This window comes from Chenopodium album, chromosome 27 (assembly GCF_948465745.1).
Source record: "Chenopodium album chromosome 27, dcCheAlbu1.1, whole genome shotgun sequence".
Classification (NCBI taxonomy): domain Eukaryota; kingdom Viridiplantae; phylum Streptophyta; class Magnoliopsida; order Caryophyllales; family Amaranthaceae; genus Chenopodium; species Chenopodium album.
In genome coordinates, this window is record NC_137860.1 from 8417771 (window position 1) to 8444951 (window position 27181).

The window sequence follows — 27181 nt, forward strand, 5'->3', positions numbered from 1 at the left end:
TGCCTCATGGGGTGGGTTAGTCACAAGTCACCATTTACAATGGTGATCTACCCCAAAGTATGAGAGAGAGTGTTGTAGGGAGGTTAGTGAGTTACACGATGTGGGTGCTCTTAGCACAAAATTTCTTAAAAATTAATGCATTACAATGTTTGTAGCATGGACTATGTGGAGTGTGCTGTTTTCTAAATTTAAAATTTTGAATATGTTTTCCCATACGCGCTACCCTCAATCTCTCGTATTGGTTTACTTAAGATTCAAGAACAACCACCCCTAACTCCCTAAGTCCTCCTAACATCCTTTGACTCGATCTATACTCTATATACCAAATTACCAATATACCTATATTTCTCCGCCAACCAAGATTCCCCGACAACAGTCTACTCTTCTTTCATTCCAGAAACAAAAATGCGAAATTCAGCGGCGAAACTCCCAGCTCGCCGCCTAAAACTCCTCCTCATACTCCTCTTCACAACCTCCACATTCTACCTCCTTAACCGTCACCACATCCTCCTTAACCTCCACTGCCCATCTCCCCCCACCACTACCTCCGACCTCTTCCTCCACACCTCCCTCTCCACCACCCCACCACCCACCACATCTCTCCACCACCTCTTCTTCTCCGTCGCATCCTCCGCCTCCTCCTTCTCTCGCCGCCTCCCCTTCCTTTCCCTCTGGTACTCCCCCAACACCACCCGCGCCCTCCTATTCCTCGACAAACCTCCTCTCTCCCTTCCCCCTCTCCCCTTCTTCGTCTCGTCCGACACCTCCCGGTTCCCCTACTCCTTCCCCCGCGGTCATCGCTCTGCTGTTCGTGTCGCCCGAATCGTCAAAGAAGTCTTTGATCGCGGCGAAAGTGATGTCAGGTGGTTTGTGTTTGGGGATGATGACACTGTTTTTGTTCCCGAGAATTTGGTGGGTGTTTTGTCGAAGTATGATCATGAGAAGTGGTATTATATTGGGTGTAATTCCGAGAGTTCCGAGCAGAATTTGAGGATGACTTTTGGGATGGCGTATGGTGGGGGTGGGTTTGCTATTAGTTCTCCTTTAGCTAGGGCTTTGAGTAGGGTTTTGGATTCTTGTTTGATGCGTTACCCCCATTTGTATGGGAGTGATCATCGGATTTCTTCTTGTATTTATGAGCTCGGTGTCGAGTTAACTCGAGAACCCGGGTTTCATCAGGTATGATTGAGATTGAGGGTATATTTTGTTTGTTTTATGGTTCATTATAATTACAATGTGAATAGCTTTGGAAATGTTTTTAATTTGAAATTTGAATTGCCTTGATTAGGAGCTGATTGTTGTTAGTAGCCTAGTACTAAGATTTTGTTCTGTGTTCTTATAAGCTGCTGACTATAATGTGCTTGGGTTTGGCTTGTTTTCGGAATGTTGGAATTTCGTGTATTGTTCTTTGAATTGCCATGATTGCGGACCTATTTTTCATATTCGTATTTAGCTAGTTCTAATATTCTGTTTAAAATTAATGTTCTTGTAATCTTTATTATGTTTTTTTTTTTTTTTTTTTTTTTTTTTTTTTTTTTTTTTTTTAAATTTTTTAAAAAGGAAATAACTGTTTAGTTGATATTGTTTAGGATAATAAAATGTATTCCATTTATAACTTCCTAGTAACAGATTTTGTAATATAAGCTCTATAACTACTATGCATTATGTAATGTATTAATGAAGTCACTTCTTTAATTAATTAAATTTTTACTTCAAGTTCCTAAGAGGTGGGGTTAGTGTTCTATTGTTCTTAGCCTGTTTTTGAGATCTAATCTTGGATTTTGCTTAGTATTTGTTAGTTGGATACATATCCTTTGTCTTTATTTCATTTCTTTCCATAAAAGTATTTCATCATAGTGTAGGCCAGTAGGGTGCATTCATTCCTTTAAAATTGGTGCACATTTAGGAGTGATCTTTCTTGTCATCTCTATCATTTCTTTTTCCCTGTATGAGTAGGAATCTGTGCTAGTCCATGATCTGGTTGTTGCTTCCAAAATGCACCTGTTCTTCTGCTTCTTCTGCCCTTAAAGGTTACTAAAACAAGCTAAAAAGGCATTGAAATGTGAAATAAAAATTAAGTTAATTGTTTTTATTGAATTTTAGGCCTGTTTTGCTGAATTTTACCATACTATGAGTGATCTGTTTATTCCCGATTTGAACTACTCCAAAGGCTGAAGTGATGCAATTCACAAAGAATGGGTTAGAAGAATGTGGATTTACATCTCTTACTCCCTCTGTCCCTAATGATGTGCCCGTTTCTCAAATTATATGGTAATTAAGGAGAATGAAGAGAGTATGAGAATATTGTATGGGAAAGATAAAAAGTAGAGAATGTTGTATGGGAAAGATAAAAAGTGAGTAAGTAATAATTTTTTGGGTTTATATGTATTTTGTATAGGAAAGATTAAAAGTAAGTATAGATTAAGTGTTATTTTTAGAAATAGGCGCATCATTTTGGGATGCCAAATTAGGAAAACAAGCACATCATTAGGGATGGAGGGAGTAGATGATCTATGACTTTAAAGGGATTGTAAGTAATTTACTACTATCTACTAAAATTATTGGGAAATTCTACATTATGACCCGCTACTTTTTGAAATTCTACGTTGTGCCCCTACTTTTTGAAACTTCTACATTGTAACCCCAAGGTATAGTAAGTAACTCTGTTGTACCCTTGATGCTAAATCACCGTTAATATAGTTCCGTTAGACATAAAAATTTTATTTAAATAAATAAATAAATAAATCAAAACACCAAAACCACCCCATGGTCAGCCCGCTGCCACCGCAAGCCCACCACCCTTCCTCGGAGCGTCAGCCGCCTAGATGGCTAGATTCCTTCCCCTCCCCCGACGTTCGCGTTGCCCCGACCACCTCCCCTTTCCCCTTCAAAACACCCACCACAAAATTCAACAAAATCACTCAAATTCCAACCCCCAAATCCCAAACCCTAACCCTAACTTTCGATTTCTGGCAGCAGGAGGCTAGATCGGAGAGAGAGAAAAGGAACAACAGCGGAGGCTACGGCTGCGGTGAAGGGAGATGGCGGCTCGTTGATTTCCGGCGATTGGAGGTTTTTAAGGTTTTTTCGAGGGGGAGGGGGAGGGGTTACGAGTGGTTTTACGGGGAAAGGGGAGGGTGGGTCATCGGGGCGGCGCAGTCACCGGGGGAGGGAAAGGGGGTCTGGCGGGCCGTGTGTTGCAGCGGCTGGTTGTGGGTGGTTGGATTGGTGGTTTTGGTTTTCTTTTTTTATTTTTTTTTTATTTTTTTGGGATAACGGAACTTTATTAACGGACACTTAACGGCAAGGGTACAACAGAGTTACCAACGAGACCTTGGGGTTACAGTGTAGAAGTTTCAAAAAGTAGGGGCACAACGTAGAATTTTAAAAAGTAGCGGGTTATAATGTAGAATTTCCCAAAATTATTTTAGCATGTCCATATGTGTAATTTTGATGAGTATGAGGATGTTACATATTTGAAATCTTGAATTATCACTTTGTGGTCTCATCATGTATTCATTTTTCTGTTGTTGTGGAGTTCTGTTGGTTCTCTATGACCACTGACCACCTGGCCCTCTACCATGACTGATTGCTATTGGCTGTTAGCTATTTTCTGTACACACTTAGACAGTGCAGTAGCATATGAGCTTAATTATCTTCTTTTACTACCCTGAAACACAACTAATCTGGACTTAAGTATCTAATACAAGGCCAGGGTAATTTTTTATTTTAATTTATTTATGTTTATATAATAAAATGAAATTGCTTCATTGGTCTAAGCTATGAGCAATCTAGAATGTTTAGGGTATGAACATAGATGAAGCGTTATTATCTTGTCGCAACTACTCTACTTTGTGTATCCCTTTATATTTCTTTTTGTGACTCCATTAATTGAAGCTTTGTGCCAAATCTTAAATTGCTGTTTCTTAACACTCAAATTAGTCAAATCTGTCAAATCAAAGTAAGCCAAAGTGATGAAAGATTTTAATCATAATACCACCATTCTTTCTTTATGCAATTTTGAGTAAGAATTATTTTGCAACTTCTTATGATTCTCAATATTTTATAGGTCTCTTTAGATAACATAGGCAAAACTAGTTTTTACACAATGGAGGCACTGGGAGAAATGCCAATGAATATAGTTCCTACTGCCTTTCCTGCTCTCCTGCTGATGAGCTACTTGCCTACAATACATTGGCAGATTGAAGCCTGGAGCTTACGTTAGGATTAGGATTTCTTTCCCCCCTTTTTTGGCGAATAACAGTAGTTAATATTTGTTTGTGTATGTTACTCATTATAGCATAGAGATGCAGATTATAGTAACAAAATTATGAAGCAGAGAGATGTTACTTCTTAAGTTGGTTATGCTTGTTTGAACCAATTGACATTAGATGCTTGTGGTCAGTATTGCTGTATATAAATTTTGACTGCCTTATATATGTCATTCACTTTTGAGCGGATTTTTTGTTTTCATTATTCTTATAGTTGTATCTGGATAACGAGTTGAATGATTGAATGTTCTTTATTTTACTTGTCAGCTTGATGTCAGAGGAGACTTGTTTGGTTTGCTTACTGCTCATCCTTTGTCACCTTTAATATCTCTTCATCATTTGGAGATTGTGGAGCCTATTTTTCCTCGCAAGAATCGGACAGAGGCAGTACAACACCTTTTTAAGGCTGTGCGTGCTGATCCTGGTAGAATATTGCAGCAAACAGTTTGCTATGATCACTCAAGTAATTTGACTGTTTCAGTTGCTTGGGGCTATGCTATTCAAGTATTTGAAGGCCATCTACTTCTCCCGGATATTCTTGCTGCACAGAGATCTTTTACGCCTTGGAGAAGGCGTGGCATCAATATACCAAACCAATATGTATTTGACACGAGGGACTATCCTCAGGATCCATGTAAAAGACCTGTGGTTTTCTTTTTGGAAGATGTTGCTTCCGGGACAGGAAGAGTCTGGAGCAAATATAGGCGGAATAATTCTCATAGCTGCTCTAGACCTGATGCTATTGAAAACCTAAAAGATGTGAAAGTGTTTTCCAAAAAGCTACAGCACAATGCTGGACAGGTAATACTTTCTGTCTTGCATAGGGAAAAATTTCAGCTTTTGGTACCTTTTGTTGTTCAGCAGTTCTTAATCTTTATATTTTTGTCTTTGCTTTCTTACACTACAGACTTGTCTCATTTCAGGTGATGGCACCCCGTCGTGATTGCTGTGACATAATACATCCGTTTAAGAAATCAATGGTCATTGACATCAGGCATTGTGGCGTTAATGAGTTGATTGCCATGAATCCTTAGCACTAGGGGCACTGATGACTAGCCTGTTCCTTGTGTTGAAGTTCTGGTGGTGGGAATCATGTATAGCTGCTTTATGAAATACTGATTGATTGCATCATCAAGGTATTTTTTCTTCTTGTCCTCTTTTACTGTCATGCATTACATGTCAGTTACTTAGTTGTCATAGATGGCATAATTTTGCCTTCATTGTATGATGCATACCACTTCTTTATCCAGTGAAATTACGTCCATTTTTCCTATGATGTGAGTCTTATAAATAAACTGATGCAACCAAAACTAAACTCTTACTGTTTTTGAAAGAAAAAAGTTTTGCATTTATTAGTGCTTTTGAGTGCTGATTTGAACATTAAGTACTGTAGGTAGTTATATAATAGTGGTTACTCTTGTGAGTGGCACCTATATTTGTTGACCATGGCTTTGTCATCAGTAGCTGTCTGTGGATCCTTCGATTTGTATTAGGGCTTAGCCTCCTTAAATTTCACTTAGGATTACAGAATTACAGATACCTTGATAACATTCTGCAAAGATCTAATTAAATAACTTCTCTTTGCAACCATGGGTTTACCTAATGAGCTGAATATAGCACCAGCCTTATATTTACTTAGAATCTTAAATGTCAAGTTTGAATCCTCCTTGGACAAAAATCCTTTGTTGACATAATCCCTTTTGAGTTGGAACACAATCATTAGAAGTGTATATATTTCCCTTGTCAATTTTTAAGGTTGAAGGACTTGTAGCAATATGTCTTGTGTTTAATTATGATGTTCAAACTCTACATGAAATTAAACCAACTTGAATTGTCTTTTGGTTCTAGGAGTTCATATTTTCAACTTGATTTGAGAAGACATTGAATTTTTTTCCCAATATTGAGACATCCAAAAAGCCTATATCAACTAAAAGGCACTAGTTGACATAACAGGAAAATAAAGCAGATTGTCAAGGCTACAAGTTGACTCATAATTGGTTGATAAAATCAAACTTTACATAAGTACTTTTTCTGTTATTTTTTGTGTTGACACACTTGAGTTTTGACACTATTTACAAACTCTACTTTGAGTCTTTGGCTAACTTTTGTGATTTTTAGCCTTTTAGGTGTGATAAAGCTTAATCGTGTGGGATCTTGTTAGAATTGTCTCAACATATTTTTCATATTAATAACTTTTGTCTAATTTTTACTCATTGATAATTAGATATAATGGTTGAACTTGTGCGTTGGCAAACGTGATAAAAAATTTACACGTCAACTAAGAAAGATCAAGGAAGTAATACTTGTAAATGTATTATATTGATACTTGATCATACTAATAATCATTTATGATCTCAATCTCAATCTTGTAACTTTGTATACATGCCTCAATATGGAGTTGTAGCATACACTTCTGTGTTTGAACAAATATAAGATTTCCAGCACGAAACAGTCTCTTGTAACGTTTTACTTATACTTTACTGTAATATTGGGATTTGAAAGCAATAAAGATGATAACTTTAGGGAAGAAGGCAGCTATTTCATTGAATAAAGATTGAATCTTGCAAACAAGGTGGCTTGAGGCCACTACTCTCCCACTAGTACCTTTAGGGTACAATGCTCTACACTCTAGTGATTACAATTTTCCAGCTACCTAGCACACTCCCACTCCCCCTTTACTTATATGTACACAATCTGCCAAAAAAGAAAGAGGACAAACAAGTTGCAGCTGTCATTCATAGAGAGGGCTCTGCCAGCAATCATTAGCAGCTCATTGATTTGGTGGCTCCTCTGATGGGCCTTGCTGCTGCTGTCCTTTCTTCCTTCTGCGCTCATAGGTGATCCAGCCCTTGTTGTGCTTGCTACCCACGGCATTCGTTGCATCTCCCCCCCCCCCCCCCCCCTTACAAGAGTCACCTTGTCCTCAAGGTGAAAGGACGGAAACCTCTCTTGTATGATGGCAGCCTCTTCCCAAGTTGCCTCAATTAAGGGCAGACCTTGCCACTTAATTAAGACCTCCAAAATGTCGGGGTTGCTCTTAGCAGTCCTTAAATCCAACACGCTCTCAGGTTCAGCTCTGAGCTCCAACTCTTCAGTCAGTTGGATGGGTATGGTGGGGTTTGCCATCTGGTCTCCTAAGGCGCGTTTGAGCTGAGAAACATGGAACACGGGGTGGACCTTGCAAGTTCCAGCTTGTAAGCCACTTGACCAATGCGTTGGAGCACCTTGAAAGGACCATAGAAACGAGGGGCTAGCTTCTCATTTGGTCTCCTTGCAAGAGACTTTTGCCGATAAGGTTGCAATTTCAAATAGACAAAGTCCCCTACCTGAAATTCCTCCTCCCTCCTTCGCAAATCGGCATTGTGCTTCATTCTTTGTTGTGCCCGAACCAAGTTCATGTGCAAGTCATCTAAAACCCAATCTCTCTCTTGCAGCCACTCCTCTAGCCTATCCACAGGTGTCTGCCCTTTTCCCACCTTGATTAGTTTAGGCGGATTCCTCCCATACACTACCCGAAAGGGTGTAAACCCAGTAGAAGCATGATAGGCTGTGTTGTAGGCATATTCCGCCCAATGCAGCCACTTACCCCAAGACTTGGGCTTACCATTGACAAAGCAACGTAAATATGTTTCCAAGGTTTTGTTGACAACCTCGGTTTGGCCGTCGGTTTGGGGGTGATACGCGGTGCTTCTCTTGAGGTCCGTTCCTTGCAATCTAAACAACTCTTTCCAAAACACACTCATGAAGATTCGATCTCTATCCGACACAATTGAAGTAGGCATCCCATGTAACCTCACAACCTCCTTAGTGAACATGTCCGCAATGGTTAAGGCACTATATGGATGTTTCAACCCAATGAAGTGCGCATATTTGGATAGCCTATCTACTACCACCAACACCGAGTCTATTCCCTTAGAATTGGGTAGCCCTTCTACAAAGTCCATTGAGATGTCCTCCCAAATGCTCTCGGGAATAGGTAAGGGTTGTAACAACCCCGCCGGTTGCAATTGTGAGTGTTTAGCTTGTTGGCAAATAGCACAGTGCTTCACATGCATTCCCACATCTTTTCGCATCCCAAACCAATACCATTCGGCAGCCAACCTTAAATAGGTCTTCGTTTCACCTTGGTGTCCCCCCACCGGGCTATCGTGGTATTCAATCAAGAGCTTGGAAATTAGAGGTGACCCTTTTGGAATTACCACTCTTCCCTTAAAGAGTAGCTTACCCTCTTCGAGTGTGAACCCATCACGAGCTCCCTGCCTTGCTGCCAGGTGCCAGAACCTTGCCAAGGTCTTTATTGGCTTGCACCTCCCTCTCTAGTCTTCCCCAATCAATTCCCGAAATTGAAATCATGGCTGCCAGCTCTCCAACTCCCTCACCTCTTCGGGACAGAGCATCCGCCACCCTATTGCTTGCACCGGGCTTGAATTGGATCTCAAAATCGAATCCCAATAGTTTCCGAACCCACTTTTGATACTCTCCACTCACTTCTCTTTGCTCCATCACATACTTTAAACTTTGTTGGTTCGTCCTTACTACAAAGTCACGCCCTAGCAAGTAATGCTGCCACTTAACCACGGCCAAGCAAATCGCCATTAATTCTTTCTCATATATGGCCTTCGCTTGTGACCTCGGGCCTAGAAAGCTACAGGCCTCGATTCTTGCATCAAGACAGCCCCCAGCCCAAATCCCGAAGCATCTGCTTCAATTATAAATTTTTTGATGAAATCTGGCATCACCAGAACAGGGGCCGAAGTCATAGCACTTTTCAACCGTTCAAAGGCTGCCTTAGCCTCCGATGACCACCCGAAATTGTCCTTACGCAACTGCTGTGTTAAAGGTCTTGCAATTTGAGCATAGCCTTTAATAAATTTCCGGTAATAACCGGTTAATCCGAGAAATCCGCGCAACTCCTTCAAATTTTGTGGAATTGGCCACTCTACCATGGCTCTCACCTTCTCCAAATCAACCGCCACCTCTTCTTGTGACACCACATGTCCCAAATATGCCACCCTTGACTGACCAAATTCGCACTTCTTGAAATTAGCCACCAAGCAATGTTCCTGTGATTTGGACAGCACCACCTTCATGTGTTCCAAGTGACTCGCTCTATCGGAACTATAGATGAGTATGTCGTCGAAAAACACGAGTACAAACTTTCTCAAGAACGGCCGGAACACCTCATTCATGAGGGCTTGAAAGGTGGCCGGTGCATTCGTGAGCCCAAAGGGCATGACCAAAAACTCGTAATGGCCTTCGTGGGTTCGAAAGGCTATTTTGTGCGTATCTTCTTCTCGTACCAATATTTGGTGATAACCCGACTTAAGGTCGAGTTTTGAAAATATTGCTGCTCCATGGAGTTCATCGAGTAGTTCGTCGATGATAGGGATGGGATATTTATCGGGAATTGTTTCCCGATTTAAAGCCCGATAATCCACGCAGAATCTCCAAGACCCGTCCTTCTTTTTGACCAATAAAACCGGGCTCGAAAATGGGCTGACCGACGGCTTGATTATTCCCGCCTCAAGCATCTCCTTAATCAGTCTCTCCATTTCATCTTTCTGAAACTGTGGGTATCGATATGGCCTTACGCTCACGGGGTTGCTCCCCTCCTTTAACACAATGGCATGTTCGTGCCCCCGCTTCGGTGGAAGTCCCTTTGGAAGTGAAAAGACTTCCTGAAATTGCTCCAGAGTCTCGGCTAACCACCCTGGTACGGTGGTTTCTTCCTTTGCCCCCTTTTTCGCCGCCTCCACACGGTTAATTTTCCAGCCACAAACCTCCTCCTTCATGGCGCAAGGTGCGGAGCATCGCCTTGAGAGTAATCTGAGTTCGTTCCAAGGCAGGATTGCCCTTCAGTGTGATCTTCTCTTCACCCATCCGGAAGCGAGTCTTCCAGTTATGGACCACTGGTCCTAATTTCTCCAGCCACTCGATCCCTAGGATTAAGTCGGCGTTGCCTGTCGGAGTGGAAGGAAGTTATCCACCACTACGAACCCATCCTTAAGTATGACCCTCACTCCTTTACATCTTCCCCTTCCCCAAATGATGTCGCCATTTCCTAGAAAAACACCGAACTCACGAGTGCCCTCCACCGGCACCCCGACTTCCGCCACCAAGCCGTCGGAAATAAAATTATGGGTAGCCCCCGGATCTACCAATATTACCACCGGTTTTGGCCCCACTCTTCCTTCAAGCTTCATGGTTCGTGGTGTAGAGAGGCCCACAACAGAGCAAAGAGATGCCCCTGGTGCTATCTCGTCGTCGCTGGAGTCGGTTTCCGGCGGTTTTGAAGGTCCGGCTCCCTCGTCGCCTCCTCCGCCCAGAAGCAACACGCTCATTTCCCTATTCTTACACCTCGACTCCAGCGTTCATCGCAACGAAAGCACAGCCCTTTCGCCTTCCGTTCTTGGTGTTCGGCATCAGTTAACCGCCGTGGCTCGCTAGATCTAGCTGAGACGGGCCACCCCTTGAATGAAGATGCTTGTTGGGTTGGGGTTCCGTATGTACTAATGAGACCCGATCCAGATCCACTTGCAATAGACTTACCCAACCCGAAGTAGTTGGGTGCCTTCTTTTGCCCGCCTACCCGATTCCTTTCTTCGACCCGACCCGCAATTTCCATGGCTTGTTCTAGGTTGAATGGATTCATTAATCTAACATCAGCCTTAATCTCCTCATCCCTGAGCCCATTTATAAAATGGCCCATCATAATAGTCTTTGGTACATCTTCCAATGGAGCTGATAGTTCAATGAACCTCTTGCGATACTCGAACACGGTGGTCTCTTGGCTTGCAGCCAACCACTGCTCATGGAGGCTTCCGGCGTGGGTTGGTCGGAATTGACGCAAGACCCTAGATTTCAAGCTATCCCTATTCGGAATAGGTCGCCTCCGATTTTCCCATTGGAACCACCTCAGGGCATCACCCTCTAAGGCGGAGACGGCGGCTTGTAGCTTCTAATCCTCCGTGAGGTGGTAGTGTTGGAAGTATTTCTCCCCCTGAGTATTTACCCGTCGGGGTCTGCGCCTTCGAAGAGTGGCATGTCTAACTTCCTTGGCTTCCAACGGTGGTCGCCGCCGCCATGTATTTCATTCCAGTTGCGCGTCACAAAGTTACCCCCTTGCCCTTGCTCGTGATTCCAAAGATTCACCAGGGTTCGCAGCTCCTCGAAGAACTGAGCCTGAGTGGTGGTGTTCACCGTCATCTAAGCTTCTTGCTGCTGTCGGAACAACTCGAATCGGCTATCAAGCCGCTGAACAGCCTCCTCCATCGATTTCTTGCTGGTCTCTTCCTGAGTCTTCATTGTCGTCTCCAAGGCCTCCAGTTGGGTTCGAACCCCCGTCATTTGCTCTTCTAGAGCTTCACACCTCTGAGTTGCAGAAGTCACCATTTTTTTTAATAGACAGAGTTCGTGAAGGTGGTGGTTTCCGGCACCGGAGGTCGCAGGACCGCCTGCTCTGATACCACTTGTAACGTTTTACTTATACTTTACTGTAATATTGGGATTTGAAAGCAATAAAGATGATAACTTTAGGGAAGAAGGCAGCTATTTCATTGAATTAAGATTGAATCTTGCAAACAAGGTGGCTTGAGGCCACTACTCTCCCACTAGTACCTTTAGGGTACAATGCTCTACACTCTAGTGATTACAATTTTCCAGCTACCTAGCACACTCCCACTCCCCCTTTACTTATATGTACACAATCTGCCAAAAAAGAAAGAGGACAAACAAGTTGCAGCTGTCATTCATAGAGAGGGCTCTGCCAGCAATCATTAGCAGCTCATTGATTTGGTGGCTCCTCTGATGGGCCTTGCTGCTGCTGTCCTTTCTTCCTTCTGCGCTCATAGGTGATCCAGCCCTTGTTGTGCTTGCTACCCACGGCATTCGTTGCATCTCTTAGAAGGTTTTAAATGAACAATATCTTTAAGTACAAGTTTTATTAAATGCTAATAATCTTTTATCATTAAAGTATTATGAACTCTTAGATTTGTTTTGAGATCTTAAAATTTTAGCCTTCTTGTTGTGTGTATTTTTTCTTTTCAAAAGATCCAATAAATACTAAGATCTGACAGTTAAGCTTTAATATTTCATCAAATACGGCCTCCACTCAGCAAAGAGTGACGACCTTTACCATTATTACCTTTTTTGCCGATCATTTGTTGGTTTTCTAATGCAGCGAGGTGTAAAGGAGAAGGAAAAAGTATGCTTTTTTAGTGAGAGAGGGGTTAACCATAAAAGCTTAAAAGGGATTATTTATTAGACAGATAAATATGATGAGATGAGTATGATGGATTCATAACCTTGGATAAGGAAGGAGACTTGCAGCTTTTATTCTTATTATTTTTTATCTTCTCACTTCTTCTTGACCCCTTACGTGGCTCCGTCATCCTCACATGTTTAAATTCTAACAGGGTGACGGCCAATTTCTCCTCAATGGATTGTAAGATAAAAATAAGGTATAATCACGCTAATATCCATTATGTGCCTGAACTTTTTTATAAGGCCATTCAATTATCAAAGAATAATATTCCATATTAGATTTCTTAGCCACCTGTGCTGCTACTGTAGAAGTAGAAATTGTGGCAATGGACTTGATGCCTCACTGTCATCATGTAATTTTCAAACCAGTTGCTGGCTGCAGAAAACCTGAATCCCCACCAGTCCATGTTGAGGTATTACCCCAAATTTTCTACATTTAATATTTTACCATCAATGTGGTGCAACTCCACCAGTGGGTTTATTGCTGCCAGTCCCAAACTTGGATAAAGGAGGAGGGTTACGGTAGGCCAGTGATTGCCAGTGTAAAACTTTGTCACATCACATGACATGAACCATTTATGTAGTGCAGCTAACAGGAATCTTTAGATCTTAAACTGTTCTTTTTGCTGTTTACATTTGGAACCCAGCCACTGTTATAAAGCTTGTTTTGTATTGATTAAAACATGTTTAACCTATTAATACCTAAGAATTTTTTTTAACTTGAAGTAAACATGAACGAAACTTAAAAAAGATGTTTCTCTCCTTGTTGGGAGCAATACTGATTTCTGCAAATCCTGTTCATGTTTTAGAAGAAAGACCTTTGACCTTCTTATTGAAATTTTATCTTTTTAGAAACAAGCTCTCGTCTTCTCCATGATGAACTGATTCCCTTTGCCAAATTAGATCTCCTGTATTTCATTTTTGGGAGGTTGAAGGGTTTTATTGCGCACTGATTTTTGCTAATATGTTAATTTATTTGCTATTGTTATCGTCCTTTGTTGATTGCTGTTTTTCTTCCTGCAGGTTTGCACCTTTTGTCCTGCTCAACACGGATTCCAACCATTGGCCCAAATGAAGGTGGTGTTGGTGCCAAATGCTGGCTCCGTTCACATAATAATTGATTCTACCACCTGCTGTTATGGTGTATATTAGGAGCTCCTTCATAGCCTATTTTAGAAGTCTGCAACACGGCACCGATATAGGAATTTCAGATTTTTTATTTTTCATGTACTCACTTGTATGTCTTTTGTTGAAGGTAAATTTTAGTAGGAGATGGGTTCATGCCATTAGACTGAAAGTGTCGCCTCATTTATCAATGAAATTCAACATGTATATTGTTATTAAAAGTCGCCTTTGTCTTGTCAAACAATCATTTATTCTGTTAATATTTTCCAAGTCCGATTATGATGTAGAAACATTGTGATAACCATTACAAATTTACAATGGCTTGATACTTGTAGTTTTTAAGATGAATGATTTTATGTTGTGAGACGTTTGGAATAATGAGAGTTTACCGTGTAGCATGCATGTTCAGTTCTCATAGTATGCTGTGTAATACTGTCAAAACGGTTTGACAGTTCGGGTTCAGTTCAGTTCTCATAGTATGCTGTGTAATATTGTCAAAACGGTTTGACAGTTCGGGTTCAATTCAGTATTAAATCGGGTCGGTTTGAAATCAGTTTAAGTGTCACGCGGGTCGGTTTTAGTACGGTTTAAATAGTTATCGGTTCAATTCGGTTTCGGTTTATTCTTGATCGGTTTTAATTCAGTTCGGGTTGCAAACAGTTTGGGTAATAAACGGTTCGGTGCAGATGGGTTGTGGTTTGTTAACAGTTTGGTGTAAACGGTTTTTATCCCGGTTTAGACAGTTTCGGGTTGGAAACGGTTTCGGGTTAGAAACAGTTTGGTTCTTTTTCTATTCAGTTTATAATTAGTTCGATTCTTTTTCTATTCAGTTTATAATTAGTTCGGTTCTTTTTCGATTCAGTTTATAACTGGTTCGGTTCTTTTTCGGTTCAGTTTATAACTGGTTCGGTTCTTCTACGGTTTAACGTTATTCGGATCAGTTCCATTTCGAGTTTACTAAATTATAGTTCAAGTCGGTTTTCGATTTCAAAAAATCGATTGTTTATCGAGTTGTTTGGATTCGGGTAGTTTAATGGTTTTGGTTTGAAATTTGATAATACTTACTAACCTTTTGTTGGTTAATAAGTTTTATATTAAGTCGAGACTTCATCATTTCATATTTAGGCATCATATAATATACAAATTCTCATTGATTTTATAAATACATATCTTGTTTAGTTTCAAGTTTAGCCATACTGATTTTACTAGTTTGTAGCCAATTCGTTTATAAGTGTCCGGTTAATAAAACGATTCGGTTTGCAAGCGGTTCGGTTTATAAACGGTTCGATTTATATACAGTTCGGTGCAAACGGGTGGCGGGTTGTTAACGGTTCGGTGTAAACGGTTTTTATCCCGATTCAAACGGTTTCGGGTTGAAAACGGTTTTGGGTTAGAAACAGTTCAGTTCTTTTTCGGTTCGGTTTGATTTCAGTTCGGGTTAGAACTGGTTCTGTTCATTAACGGGTTCGGTTCTTATACAGCGTAACGTTATTCGGATCGGTTAGTTTCGGGTTCATTCACATACGGTTCGGGTCGGTTTTAAAAAACGGCTTTCAATTGGTTCGGTTCTCATTTGGGTCGGTTTGTTTCGAACAGTTAAACGGTTTCGGTTTGAAATTTGACAGCACTAATGCTGTGCAATCTAATTGAAATCCTTTTGTTTTAAGGTATGAAATATATTTTGGGAGATGCTAGATTATATAACTAGAGTACTTTCTCTGAGTTATTGTATCTCACCTATAACTAATAACACTAGTAATTAGAATTTTTTGTGCATTTTTTTTTCCGAGAAGCTAAGCTTCACCAATAGTTTTGTGAGGTGAGCCTCAAAACAAGCAGCCCAAGTTAAAACTAACAAATTACATCATTCGGTCCATAGATGATAATATTCAGGCAATAGATGATATCATAAACACAATAGGTAATATCTTCTACCTTATACATGATTAGTAAGTTTAGTGTGTGGCTTGTCAAACGGTGTGACCACATTGGTTTATAGCAGTAATCTATACTAATATGTTAAAAGGCGTTCCTAAGAACGTACACGTGTCACGTAAACCCTTCTAACTATGCCACGTCACCTACTCAACTATTCATTATACCACGTGGCTCTCCTTCTATTTGGTTTTCATTCCATGTCAAGCACTCATCATAAAAAAAAAAAAAAAAAAAAAAAAAAAAAAAAAAAAAAAAAAGAAGTTCTCTACAAGAGTTGAACCCACAACCTCTAATTCTAAAACTAATTATCTTACCACCAACCTATGTGATTTTTCATGCAATTATTTGAGTACAAAATATTAATATCTAGCAAATGAAAATATGAACAACAAATTTAATTACAAGAAAATTAAATCATACATTACAACGTATATTAATGTTCAATTTAATGTAATAATCCGGGGCATGCGCATCGCCCGGGCCCTAAAACTAGTTAGTATTCATTTGAATGAGTAACCCAATTTGTCTATAAAAGTAACCCAAAATTATTACACGAGTAATATTGATTAATTTAATAAGTAACCCCATTTGTTCCTTTGAGTAACCTCCCCCTTTTTTTGACTAATGAAAGAATAACTCGAGTTCTTTATGAGAGTTCCCTATTTTCCTATTGAGCTAATCTCTTATACATCAGGATAACTCCGCTTACTCATCATTGTAACCCTTAATATGCAATTAATTACCTTTTATGTGAAGTGGCCACACTGTGTGGCTAGCCACATATAAGAATTTGTGATAGACAATACCACAAAACCAATAGAGGATATTATCCTGCCTATAGATAATATCATCCAAGCATTGATATCATTTAGTTATAGATGATATTATAGAACTATCATTTAATTAGGTAATGGATTATATCATAGACATAATAGATGATATCATCCTTCTTATAGAAGATATGATCATCAAAAGAAGGAAAAATTAACAACAAAAGTCCCAACTATGAGTGATCTTCTTTAAAAGGTCTCATCTTTTGAATAACTCGGGGTTGTCCCAACTATAATGATTTTTTCCTCTAAATAAGTAAGAGAGAATATGGTAGGGTATGGTAAAAAGTAAGAAAGAGAGTAAGTGAGGGAATATTTAGATTTGTGTGTTGGTGGGATGAAAAAAATTATTTCTTTTAAAATCTGATGTGGAGGAGAGAAAAGGTAGAGAGAGAGTGAGGAGGGAATTTTTTTTTTTCTTCTTTGATGAGAGTGCTTTTAATGTTTCAAGTCAAGTCAATCCAAATCGAACTTTGACCAAGCCAAATTCAAATGAATAGAGATTTGAGAGAGTAAGGCCTCATTCAATTCACTTCACAAATGAATAGAGATTCGAGAGAGTAAGGCCTCATTCACTTCACCTTATTTTTGCTAAACTGAAATTATTTTTATTGATTTTTTTTTATTTTTCTTTAAAGTTACTGAATTTTATTGAAATGAACTTATTTTTATTGAACTGAAATTATTTTTACTAAACTGAACTTTTTTTTTGACGAGAAATTGAACTTATTTTTATTGAACTGAAATTATTTTTACTTAATACGAAGTACTATTTTTTTTTTTAAGGTGAAGTGAACATGGCCTTACAATTTTTCCTTAATGACGAAGGTGGGCATCAAGAGCGATTATTCCATGCTTGAAGGGTTTAGTGATGGATAATGCTTTTTTTATGAAAAACCTTGAAGAAGAAGATGAGTACAAGTGGGAATCAAGATCTATAGAGATAGGTCTCAAAGGATGTTTGAGCTTATTAGTTAAGAGACTTATATTGATAAGATTCTTATAAAGTTCAACGTTACATTAAAAGATCTCAATTCCATATAACATGGCACATTACTTAACAAGATTCAATGCTTTGAGAAAGATCAATGAAATTAAGGGTTTGTGTGATGCTCCTTGTGCATTTTGCAAAGGATGCATCATGCATGTCATGGACTATACTCAGTCTATTTGATTCACGACATGTTTTGAATATATGTGGTGATATATTTCAATTGAAAACCAATGTAATATTGGAATACAACTCAGAAAATCCTAAATTCCTTGCGGAAGAACGAAGAAAGATTGAGGGAGTTGATCATATATGACAAAGAACCATCTGTATTTTTGACCGACCGAGAGCTTGGCCTATGTGCAGCTTTGAGAGAAGTGTTTCCAAACACGGCGCATTTGCTTTGTCGATGGCACATTAACAAGGATGTGGAAGCTCATGTCACTGCAATGTTTAAAAACAAGAAGGTGGGCGAGAGGTTCAAAAATGGGAAATGGAAATGCATCATGGATGTTGAAACCGAGCAGGCTTCTGAATTAGCAGTGTGGAGGATGAAAATCAGTTGGGCTAGGTTTCCGAACGAAAGTGATTGAGTGCGTTGAAAAGACTTGGCTTTGTCATAACAAGAATTTGTGACGTGCTGGACTACTGGATGAATAAAGTGCTTCACTATGATATGGTAACACGAGTAATTATAGGGTTGAGAGCCAACATTCTGCGATGAAGATGTGGATTGAATCATTCACATGTTCTATGCATACCGTATGGGCCCGAGTATATTGTCATGTTGGTAGTCAACATGTTGCAATTCGTAACGGTCTAGAGGCTTGTAGAGCAAAAGCAGATTAGAAGTACAGGCAGACACTTCATAAATAAATTAATTAAAAAATTTATAATTACCATAATCAACACTTTGATAATAATAATAATAACAATAACAATAACAATAAGTTGATTAATTGGAATACATAATAACAACATATTTCCTAACAACAACAATAATAATCATAACATAAATACTAACAATTATACTTACAACAGCAATAATAATAACAATATAAAAACAACAACAACTATTGTGTATGATTTTTTTAAAAAAAAATTAGAGGAAATGCTTGGTTTTTTCGGAAAACCTAGGTGGTTCCGCTTAAATCGGTCGTTTCCACTTAAGCTTACCACCAAGGTTTTTCGATAAAACCAGACGTTTCCTGGTGAAATCCGAAAATAATAATAAAAAAACCTGCTAGCCGCTACCGTTGCCGTCGGTGTCGCTAGTCCCTCTAGTGCCGTCGGTGCTGCTAGTGTCGGCGGGGTCCTTTCCCTTCCGTTTTTTTACCAAACATAATACCTTGTCTTGGTGTTTGTTATGCTAGATCTAGTGGTGTGTGGGTGGATATATTCTAGGGTGTTTTTGTTTTTTTGTTTGTTTGTTTGTTTGTTTTTTTTTAAAAAAAATAAAAACTCTAAATTTGATTGATTTTAGAAGATGTGAAAAGTGATGGAAGAGTGGAGGCAAAAGTGAAAGATGAAATAGATTCGTACACTCTCCGTGTTTTAATAAGTGTTACATTTATCAAATGCCGTCGTGCTTAAATAAGTGTTACATTTTTTTTTTGGCAAAAGCTATATTTTATTATTATATCTCTCTCCTCTATCCCCACCTTAACCTACTCCCATTTATCCCTTATTTTATTTAAGTCAATTAAATTGCTTAAAACTATATGTTGGTTAAAATGTAACATTTATTAAAACACGAAAGGAGATAGGAGTGATGTTTAGTACAACCCTCATCCGTTCGACCGGGTCGAATATAAAATTCATAGTCTTAGTCAACACTAACAAGAGTAACAACGACCCCAACAGTGCAGAACAAAAAATCAAATCACCAATGTATTCTTTTTTTAAATTTTTTTGTGCGCATTTTCAGTAAATTTCCCCAATTATTCATCTGAATCTTCTCTCAAATCCCTCTTTCACATCCAAATTTCAAGGGTTCATAATCTCATAATCTGTTTTGAATTTTGATTGATCAAATCTATTGTTATTATCACTATCTCTGATCAATTATCAATTGTAATTTTAATTGAATCCCAAATTTCTGTTTTTATCTTGTTCTTCAATTTTTTCTTCATGATTTCGCAATGATCGACATTTTCTGGGTAATTTCATGTCAATTCTTTGTTTGGTAGGATGAGTGGTCGCTCAATTGGAGGAGGTAGTACTCCAAAGAAATTTGATGCTTACCCTAGAGTCGAAATCGATATTGAATCATTAGGTTTTAGAAACCCTAGAAGAACTAGAAATTCTAAATCCAATTTGATCAGAATGTTCAAATCAGTTGCAAATCGTGTCAAGTATTATTACAAATTACATCCTGTATTGGTCTTTTTACTAATTTTGTCATTTGGGATTGCAATTATAACCATACTTATATTTTACGAAAATCGTATTCAATTAGTGTATAATTATAGGCAATTCGATGCGAAACAGGATTTTTATCTGCTTCCGAAGCTTACAAATCTTGTAATGGTAGCTGGGCATTCAGTTTATACTAGTAGTAATTGTGGGAAAGTTGATAATGAGAAGTCCTGGTTTTTGGAATCTTATCAAAAGCATCCTGGACAAGCTGCCACATTTTTGGAACATATTAAGGAGGGTGTTGAAGTTGCTGCGAAGGATGATCAGGCTTTGTTGTTGTTTAGTGGGGGCGAGACTCGAAAGGATGCCGGTCCTCGTAGTGAAGCCCAGAGTTACTGGCTTGTTGCTGAATCGAAAGGGTGGTTCGGTGAGTTCCTCTTTATTGCTTGTCTATGCCTGTTACCTGCTCCTAATTTATTTGAAAGAATGTGTGTACATATGTTTGATAGGCTTAAACTAAATTTTAAATGTTGTCCTTTATTTTATCATTGTTCAATTCTGTTGTATTCACCATTATGATTATCTGAATAAATAACCACCCTGGCATTGGTACAATATGTGTTTACAGAAATTCTGTTGTATGCAACATTGTAGGTAAGTGAGCATGTTATAGATTGCTCGTATTATTAGGAGCTCCATAGGCCTTTGAGGAATTACTGAATATTTTGTTTTAGGCACAATATTTTTCTGAATAGGAAACTGACAAATTCTGTGAAGCAAAGTCCTGAGTTTTGAGTAATACTATGAGAAGTTCCATAGGAATTTGAGGAATTCCTTGAAGCGAAGTCCTAAAATCTGTGTACTATTATAAGAATTTCCATAGGAATTTGAGGAAATCTCTTAAGCAAAGTCCAAGTTTTGATTAATATTGCTGAGATGGCCATCGTCTAGTTAGAATACTAGTTTCCTTGCTAGTACAAATGTGCAAATGGAAATGCGCGTAAAAAGTTGAGCTTGATTGAGCAAAAGCAAGTTTGAGGATGAATAAGGTAATGAAAGTGAAGATTCTCCAAAGTGTAATATTGAAAGTAGAAGCAATGCAATTCTCCAAAAGTATACGTAGTATTAGTGTACTATAGTCATACCCACATATCTATCAAGCTATTATAGTATGACCCTTAAATTTGTTTTCTTAGAGCAACAGAAAATTTATCCAAGGAAAATGGCTCACATGATTTAGGCATGAAACTCACTCATGAGCATCTTGTTGTTTCGCTGACTCGTCCATCATGAAAACATGTAGACAATATTGTCCATGCTTGGTTCATATGATTGAATTTTAGTGAATTTGGAGATGTTGTCTAGCCTAATCTAATGGAGATTCCATTACCATTTGAAATCTTCGAATAATTGGGGTATGTTTTCTTTTACTAAAGCTGGCTAGTAAGGGAATTTCACTGAGAAAATTCTTTGATACACTCATGATAATTCTAGGATGCTAATATTTGTTTGGAAATATAGTTCCTTAGGTGAGATTGTTTAGTAAGTTGGTTTCCCTTTACAAATTCCTAGATTTAGGCTATGTTAGTTCACATGATCTGAAGTTTTACTAGATCTGATTTCTAGATTGACATTCTTTGTACACTAATCCTTAAGATAGAAATTTATCAAATGAGATGTCATTGGATTCGTAGTTTTGTGTATTTTCCAAAAATTAAATTTTCATAGTTTTTAAATCACAAATTTAAAGATATTTAATGATGTGTAAATGCAAATAAAAAGATTCTTGATCTTCTGTTTCTAATTTCAATTTTCTTAGTACTTCTAAGTCTCTTTCCCCTCAGCTTAGTATTGCTGTAATTAACTTTATTTTGCTTAAATTAAACTATTGTTGTTGAAGTTATTGTATTTGCTGAACTTTTGCTTAAATTACAGTACATAATTTACATCAAACGTAATGTTACCTTAAAATAATTCAAAGCTATCCCAATATAAAAAAAACAAAGTTACATATTTTTTTAATAGATGAAGTTATCTCAATTTACAAGAAACCTACCGTGTAAATATCACTCCTTCATATTACCCTTTATAAATTATGTAACATATCCCTTAAAAAACTTCTTAATTTACAATAAAAATCATAAAGTTGGGTGATGTACCCCAAAGCAGGCTAAAAGTTATAACTTCTTAATTATATGTACCCCAAAGCAGGTTAAAAGTTATAACTACTTCGTTATATGTCTCCAAAGCAGCTTAAAAGTTACTCAAAGTTGATAAAAAGTTACCATAAAGCTGGGTGATGTACAATAATAGTATTGTACACCCGGTGAACCTAAACTTTTATTTTTATTTTCATTTATTTCCAAAGATAGACCTTCTTGGAGAAAAAGGTCTACTAAAGCTAATTTCAGAAAATGGTCATTGTATGTGTTGTGTAGATGATTATGGAAAATGATATGCATACATGAGAGCTGGGTAAAACATGCTACATTTGTCTAATTGAGTCAATTGACGCCATGTTTAGGGTATGAATATAGATGAAGCGCTTAGGGTATGAAAATAGATGAAGCTGTAGTAACTTTCCTTTGATGACCCCTTTATAATTTATTCTCCTATCTTTGTGACTCCCTTATAACTCAATCTATCAAAGCTTTGTCCTAGGGTTCGTATGGCATTGCTGTTGGTTTTCTGTTTTTTTTTTTTTTATTTTTCGTTTTTCAAACTCATATGATATATATATATATATATATATATTTAATTAATATATATATCATATAATGAATCAATAACTAGTCAAACTTATTAAAATCATGATAATTTTGAAAACTGATGACAAAAAAGTGAAAACACCTTATAAAACAATGCCAAACAAGCCCTTAGTTGTTGGTTTTTTATGACTCATTAATCAAAGCTTTGTTTGGAAACCTATTTAAACAGGTCTGTATTGAGCTTTGCCCAGTCATCTTAGAAATGTCTTAGTCGCTAATAGATTAGGAATTAGGAAAAAGATATACAACAGTATACCAAAGCACAAGGCTTCGAATTACTAAAGGGTGGAGATAGCTAGTAAGTAGAGGAGCTATGGCAACGAGTCCAACCTGAGAGAGACTTTGCAGGGGAAAATGAAGATACCATGAAAGCAGTTTAATTATTAATTAAGCTAACAGGAAAGAAGATTGTGGAAGCAGTCCTCTAGAGATTCCAAAATTCAGAAAGAAGCTCAGTGTATGGCTGAAGGTACTTTTCTAAGTATGAATCAGATGACCAAGATAGAGAATTTGAGTATATTGGGAAGCATGAATGTCTTGATTGACTTCATATATTTAAAATGGTGCGAGAGAGAGAAGAAAGTTAATGTGGTAGCTATGAAATTCAGGAAATGCATTTCACTGAAGGACCAAGGGAATAGAAAAGATAAAAGAAGATATCATATAAATTCAAGCCATGTTCGCTTTTGGTCACTTTTGATCAGTCAACACATATTTGTGTCCTTTTGGATATAGGCTATTAAATTTTATAATACTTCCTTACTTGTTTTAATTGCCTTTGGGTTATTTCAGGATATGGGATTGGTTGTATTCAGGTTCAAATTAAGTCTTAGTTTGAGTAATTTGGTTTTTGCAGTTGAGTTCGGTTGGTTTGTTTCTAGCATAAGTAAAGGGAGCTGAAATTGTTTCATATAATTTTATAAATATTTTTCCGTTAAATCATATGCGAATTTGCCAATGTTTTCTTTTGAACCTCTTGTCAACCTTTTGAAAACTTATATCATCAGCTTAACTTGTGATTTAGGGACTGAATAGTTTCATACTTGATATTTAAAATGTTGGAGATAGCATTTAGTTTCAGACCATAGTTAATCTCTTCATTCAGGCTGGTTGAAATTGTTTTTTTGTTTGGTGCACTACAGTAGGCAGTGCCTGATATAAATGTACGGTGACATTATATTGCTTGGCCCTTGGAGTAATGGGTCATTGCCTGATCTTTTGACCAGATAAGGTTGCCAATTTGCCATGATACCAGATAATTTATTTTAGTGTATATATATCAACTGAGGGTTACAGTGGACAAAATTAAAGTTATCAATGAACTGTTCCTACTGATATTAGTTGCCAATCAGATCAAGGGCCTAATAAAAGTAGCCATTTGAAGATCAAGAATTCATAATTTCTTAGATCATGTTTAAGTGCAAACATCTTCTTTGTAGCTGCAATGCTGCATGGTTAAATTTGCATGAATTTACCCTCTTAACCTGCCATTGGTTGGTAGCTAAAGGTGTTGGGGCTAGTGGTGTATGTATACTATGTAAGGAATGGCTGGCTAATAATTTCAAATTTTTGCGGTGTTTATATAATAATTTTTTGGAATCTGCTCTTAATACTTTGTAATATTTGGCGTTCCTTCTTATCTCAGAGGCCATAAATTATCTGAAAGAAAGAAAACCTTCAGCATCTGAGTTACCATTTAACTGCTATTTTGTCATAGCAACTGAGATCAGTAACATTTCATGAAAAGCTGCTAAATCTTTGAAAATTCCTATCTAAAACTTGTTTCGCTTGCTTCTTTCCTCTTCCTGTATGTTTACATCACCTTTATGGCTTATCCTCACATGAATTATATTTGGCACCACCCTGGTTTGGATGGGTAGGCCCAACACTTCACAAATAGAGCAAGGGATAGAGCTCATAATGTTTTTGCATTGTCTTCACTTCTATCTGTGTGGTGCCCTTGACTGATTATTGTTACTGTGATATAATTTGTGCAGGGGAAGGAAATGTCAGGGAGAGAGCACTTACAGAAGAGCATGCAAGGGACAGTTTTGAAAACCTTCTCTTTAGTGTTTGCCGATTCCGGGAGCTCACAGGCACATATCCTCAAAACATAACAGTAAGTTTTTATATTAGTGTATAGTAAATATGTTGTCCATGTACCATGTTCATTATGCATAGAAAATTTAAATACTAGTCTCATACGATTATGTTTAGAAACACATGGTCATACAGTTATGGTTAAAATTCAGAAAAATTAAAACTTGTTATAGATGCATTTTTACTTGTTATCCCATTAGTTTTACATTAATATGCTTAGCTTACATCTACATTGTTTATATAAGTCATTCCTAAATGGTGTTTAATACTTCCTCCGTTTTTTTTATACTTGCAACAGTTTGATTTTTACACTATTCATGCACTCCACTTTGACAAGTTTTGATGATTTATAACTATGAAAAAATATAGTCATGTGGGATCTTGTTAGATTCGTCTCAGTTTATACAATTTTAATATCTCACATTTACAATTTTTACATATTGCTAATTAAAGATATAAACGATTGAAACAATGGATCGGCAAACGTAAAAAGAGAAGTGTTGCAAGTATAAAAAAACAGAGAAAGTATTGTGGAAGCTCTGCAAACATTTATGAATGTAACAATATAAAGTTGCAAATTCATGCTTCTTTTGCTTAGCTGTTTGTGCATTGTGGTAATGGTATTAAGACTATTTGAAATTTGTAAGAAAATATCATGCCAATGTTTATAATTATGCAACTCCAATTCCGAAATGCTTTTCTATCATATCATCACCATTCACTATCATCCCAAGTGATACTTGGGATATAATAAACACATTAACCTTATTGTCTGTCAAACGAGCTGCAAGGTTTTAGGTATTCCCATTCTAGTTGAGCTGCCTAAGATTTGGCATGCTTATGCTACAATGCTACATGCTACATGCTATTAATGTCTTCAAAGAATCTAACATGGAGAGTGTAAATTGTATTCCAGTGATGTGTTATACTAGGTGTATAGCATATATGTGTAATTGTTTATGCATGTAATGAGAAGGATAATTTAGGTTTGAGGTGGGAGGATGAATTTGTGGCCTTTGATCAAAATTTTTGATTCAATTTGCGAGGACATGATACTCATCAAATGAACTTTTTATTCAAAAAACACAAGATGACTCTAGTCTATATATTTAATTTCAAGGCATAAAACTTCTCACTAGCAAAGTACATTGAGCCACTACATTCTTCTGACAATGTGTCATTTGAGCCTTGAGACAATCTAATCATGTTAATTGAAGCCTTAGAAGATGAGAGTTATTTGTTTCATCTTTCTACTGTAATTTGAATATGAAGTAGTACAGTTGTAATTTGCATCATTCTGGTTCTGAATCTATCTGGATGCAGTTGAGTTCTTTGGTTGTCATTGTTGAAAATTTTATTCTAACAGAATCTGCATATTTTTTTGTACTAACAGGTTGTAAGTTATGATTTTAAAAAGGAGAGGTTTGCACAACTTCACAGATTGGCAATTGGCTTCCCTGCGTCAAGGTTTTCCTACGTGGGCACACCTGCATCGGCGACTTCTGCAGAAGCAGCTAAGAAAGGTGAATCCTTAGTGAGATCTCAGTTTGAAAATGACCCATATGGCTGCCTCAGTTCGCTCCATCACAAAAAATTGAGGCGAGATCCTTTTCATCGGTCAATACCTTATCCTAATGGATGTCCCGAAATTGAAGGCTTGTTCAAATATTGTGGAACATCACTTTACGGAGGCCCTCTCCCATGGGGTTAATGTATACTTTGTGGCTATATACTTTTTATGACCAATCACACGATGAGCGTCCAAAATGTTCTATTCCAGATTTGTTGCAGATGTAGAGGATAAAATTCCTAATCAGGCATTAATCTACTTCGCTGTGAAGGATTAAGAACTACCAAGTACCAAGGAGTAGTAGGGCATTTTTCCCATGTTTTCAACCTCTCCTATAAGTTAATTTGAGAATTGAGATGCAATTTTCATACTCTGTATATGATCTATAAAGTTAAGTAATATTTAAATGGAAATTGAAGCTTTTGAAAAAGTATTTTTAAGTGAGAAAATAAAAGGAAAAGCCACTAAGAGAATGAATGTTGCTTATAAAAAAGTGTACTGGAAAAATAATTGGTGGAAGAAACAAGCTACATAAATTAAAAAAAAATGAAAAGCAAACTAGTGACAAAAACCAAAAAAAGTACTCGATAGAAATTAAAACTGATTAAGATCAAGCCACTCCACTTGTATTTACTCATTAAACGACATGAAAATTTCTAGAGTCTGTGTTAAAAGTCACTTTTCTATTTTGCACAGAGTTAACTCAATATTCACCAATCAATTAGCAGCTTGATTAGCTTTGCTATAGCAATGACTTAGTAAGCTCTTATTCTTGGTACATGATGAAAACTTTTCATTGACAGATTATATGAATAAAATGAGTTAGCTAGTACTGACTATAACTTAGGGTGTCTCATTATTTTTTTTAAGGAGAAAATGCCTTATCAGGCTAGAATCTTTCACTGATCAGACCTACTTAGGTTAGTTTGTGGGAATACAAAAAAGGGGTGATCATTGAATATATTTGT

The 27181-nt window shown here is 37.5% G+C and overlaps 2 protein-coding genes across 2 annotated transcripts; both read left to right on the forward strand.

Annotated features, from left to right (window-relative positions):
- Window positions 1-363: 363 nt before the first annotated feature.
- LOC145621065 (uncharacterized) lies at window positions 364-13987 on the forward strand. Its single transcript, XM_081675798.1, has 4 exons — window positions 364-1179; window positions 4539-5072; window positions 5195-5407; window positions 13557-13987. Exons 1-3 carry the CDS (start codon window positions 406-408, stop codon window positions 5303-5305), a joined length of 1419 nt encoding a protein of 472 aa, XP_081531924.1. The 5' UTR covers window positions 364-405; the 3' UTR covers window positions 5306-5407; window positions 13557-13987.
- A 5295-nt stretch (window positions 13988-19282) lies between these two features.
- On the forward strand, window positions 19283-26395 carry LOC145620809 (uncharacterized protein C57A10.07-like). The gene is made up of 3 exons (XM_081675524.1): window positions 19283-20202; window positions 24541-24662; window positions 26037-26395. Exons 1-3 carry the CDS (start codon window positions 19608-19610, stop codon window positions 26352-26354), a joined length of 1035 nt encoding a protein of 344 aa, XP_081531650.1. The 5' UTR covers window positions 19283-19607; the 3' UTR covers window positions 26355-26395.
- Window positions 26396-27181: the final 786 nt, after the last annotated feature.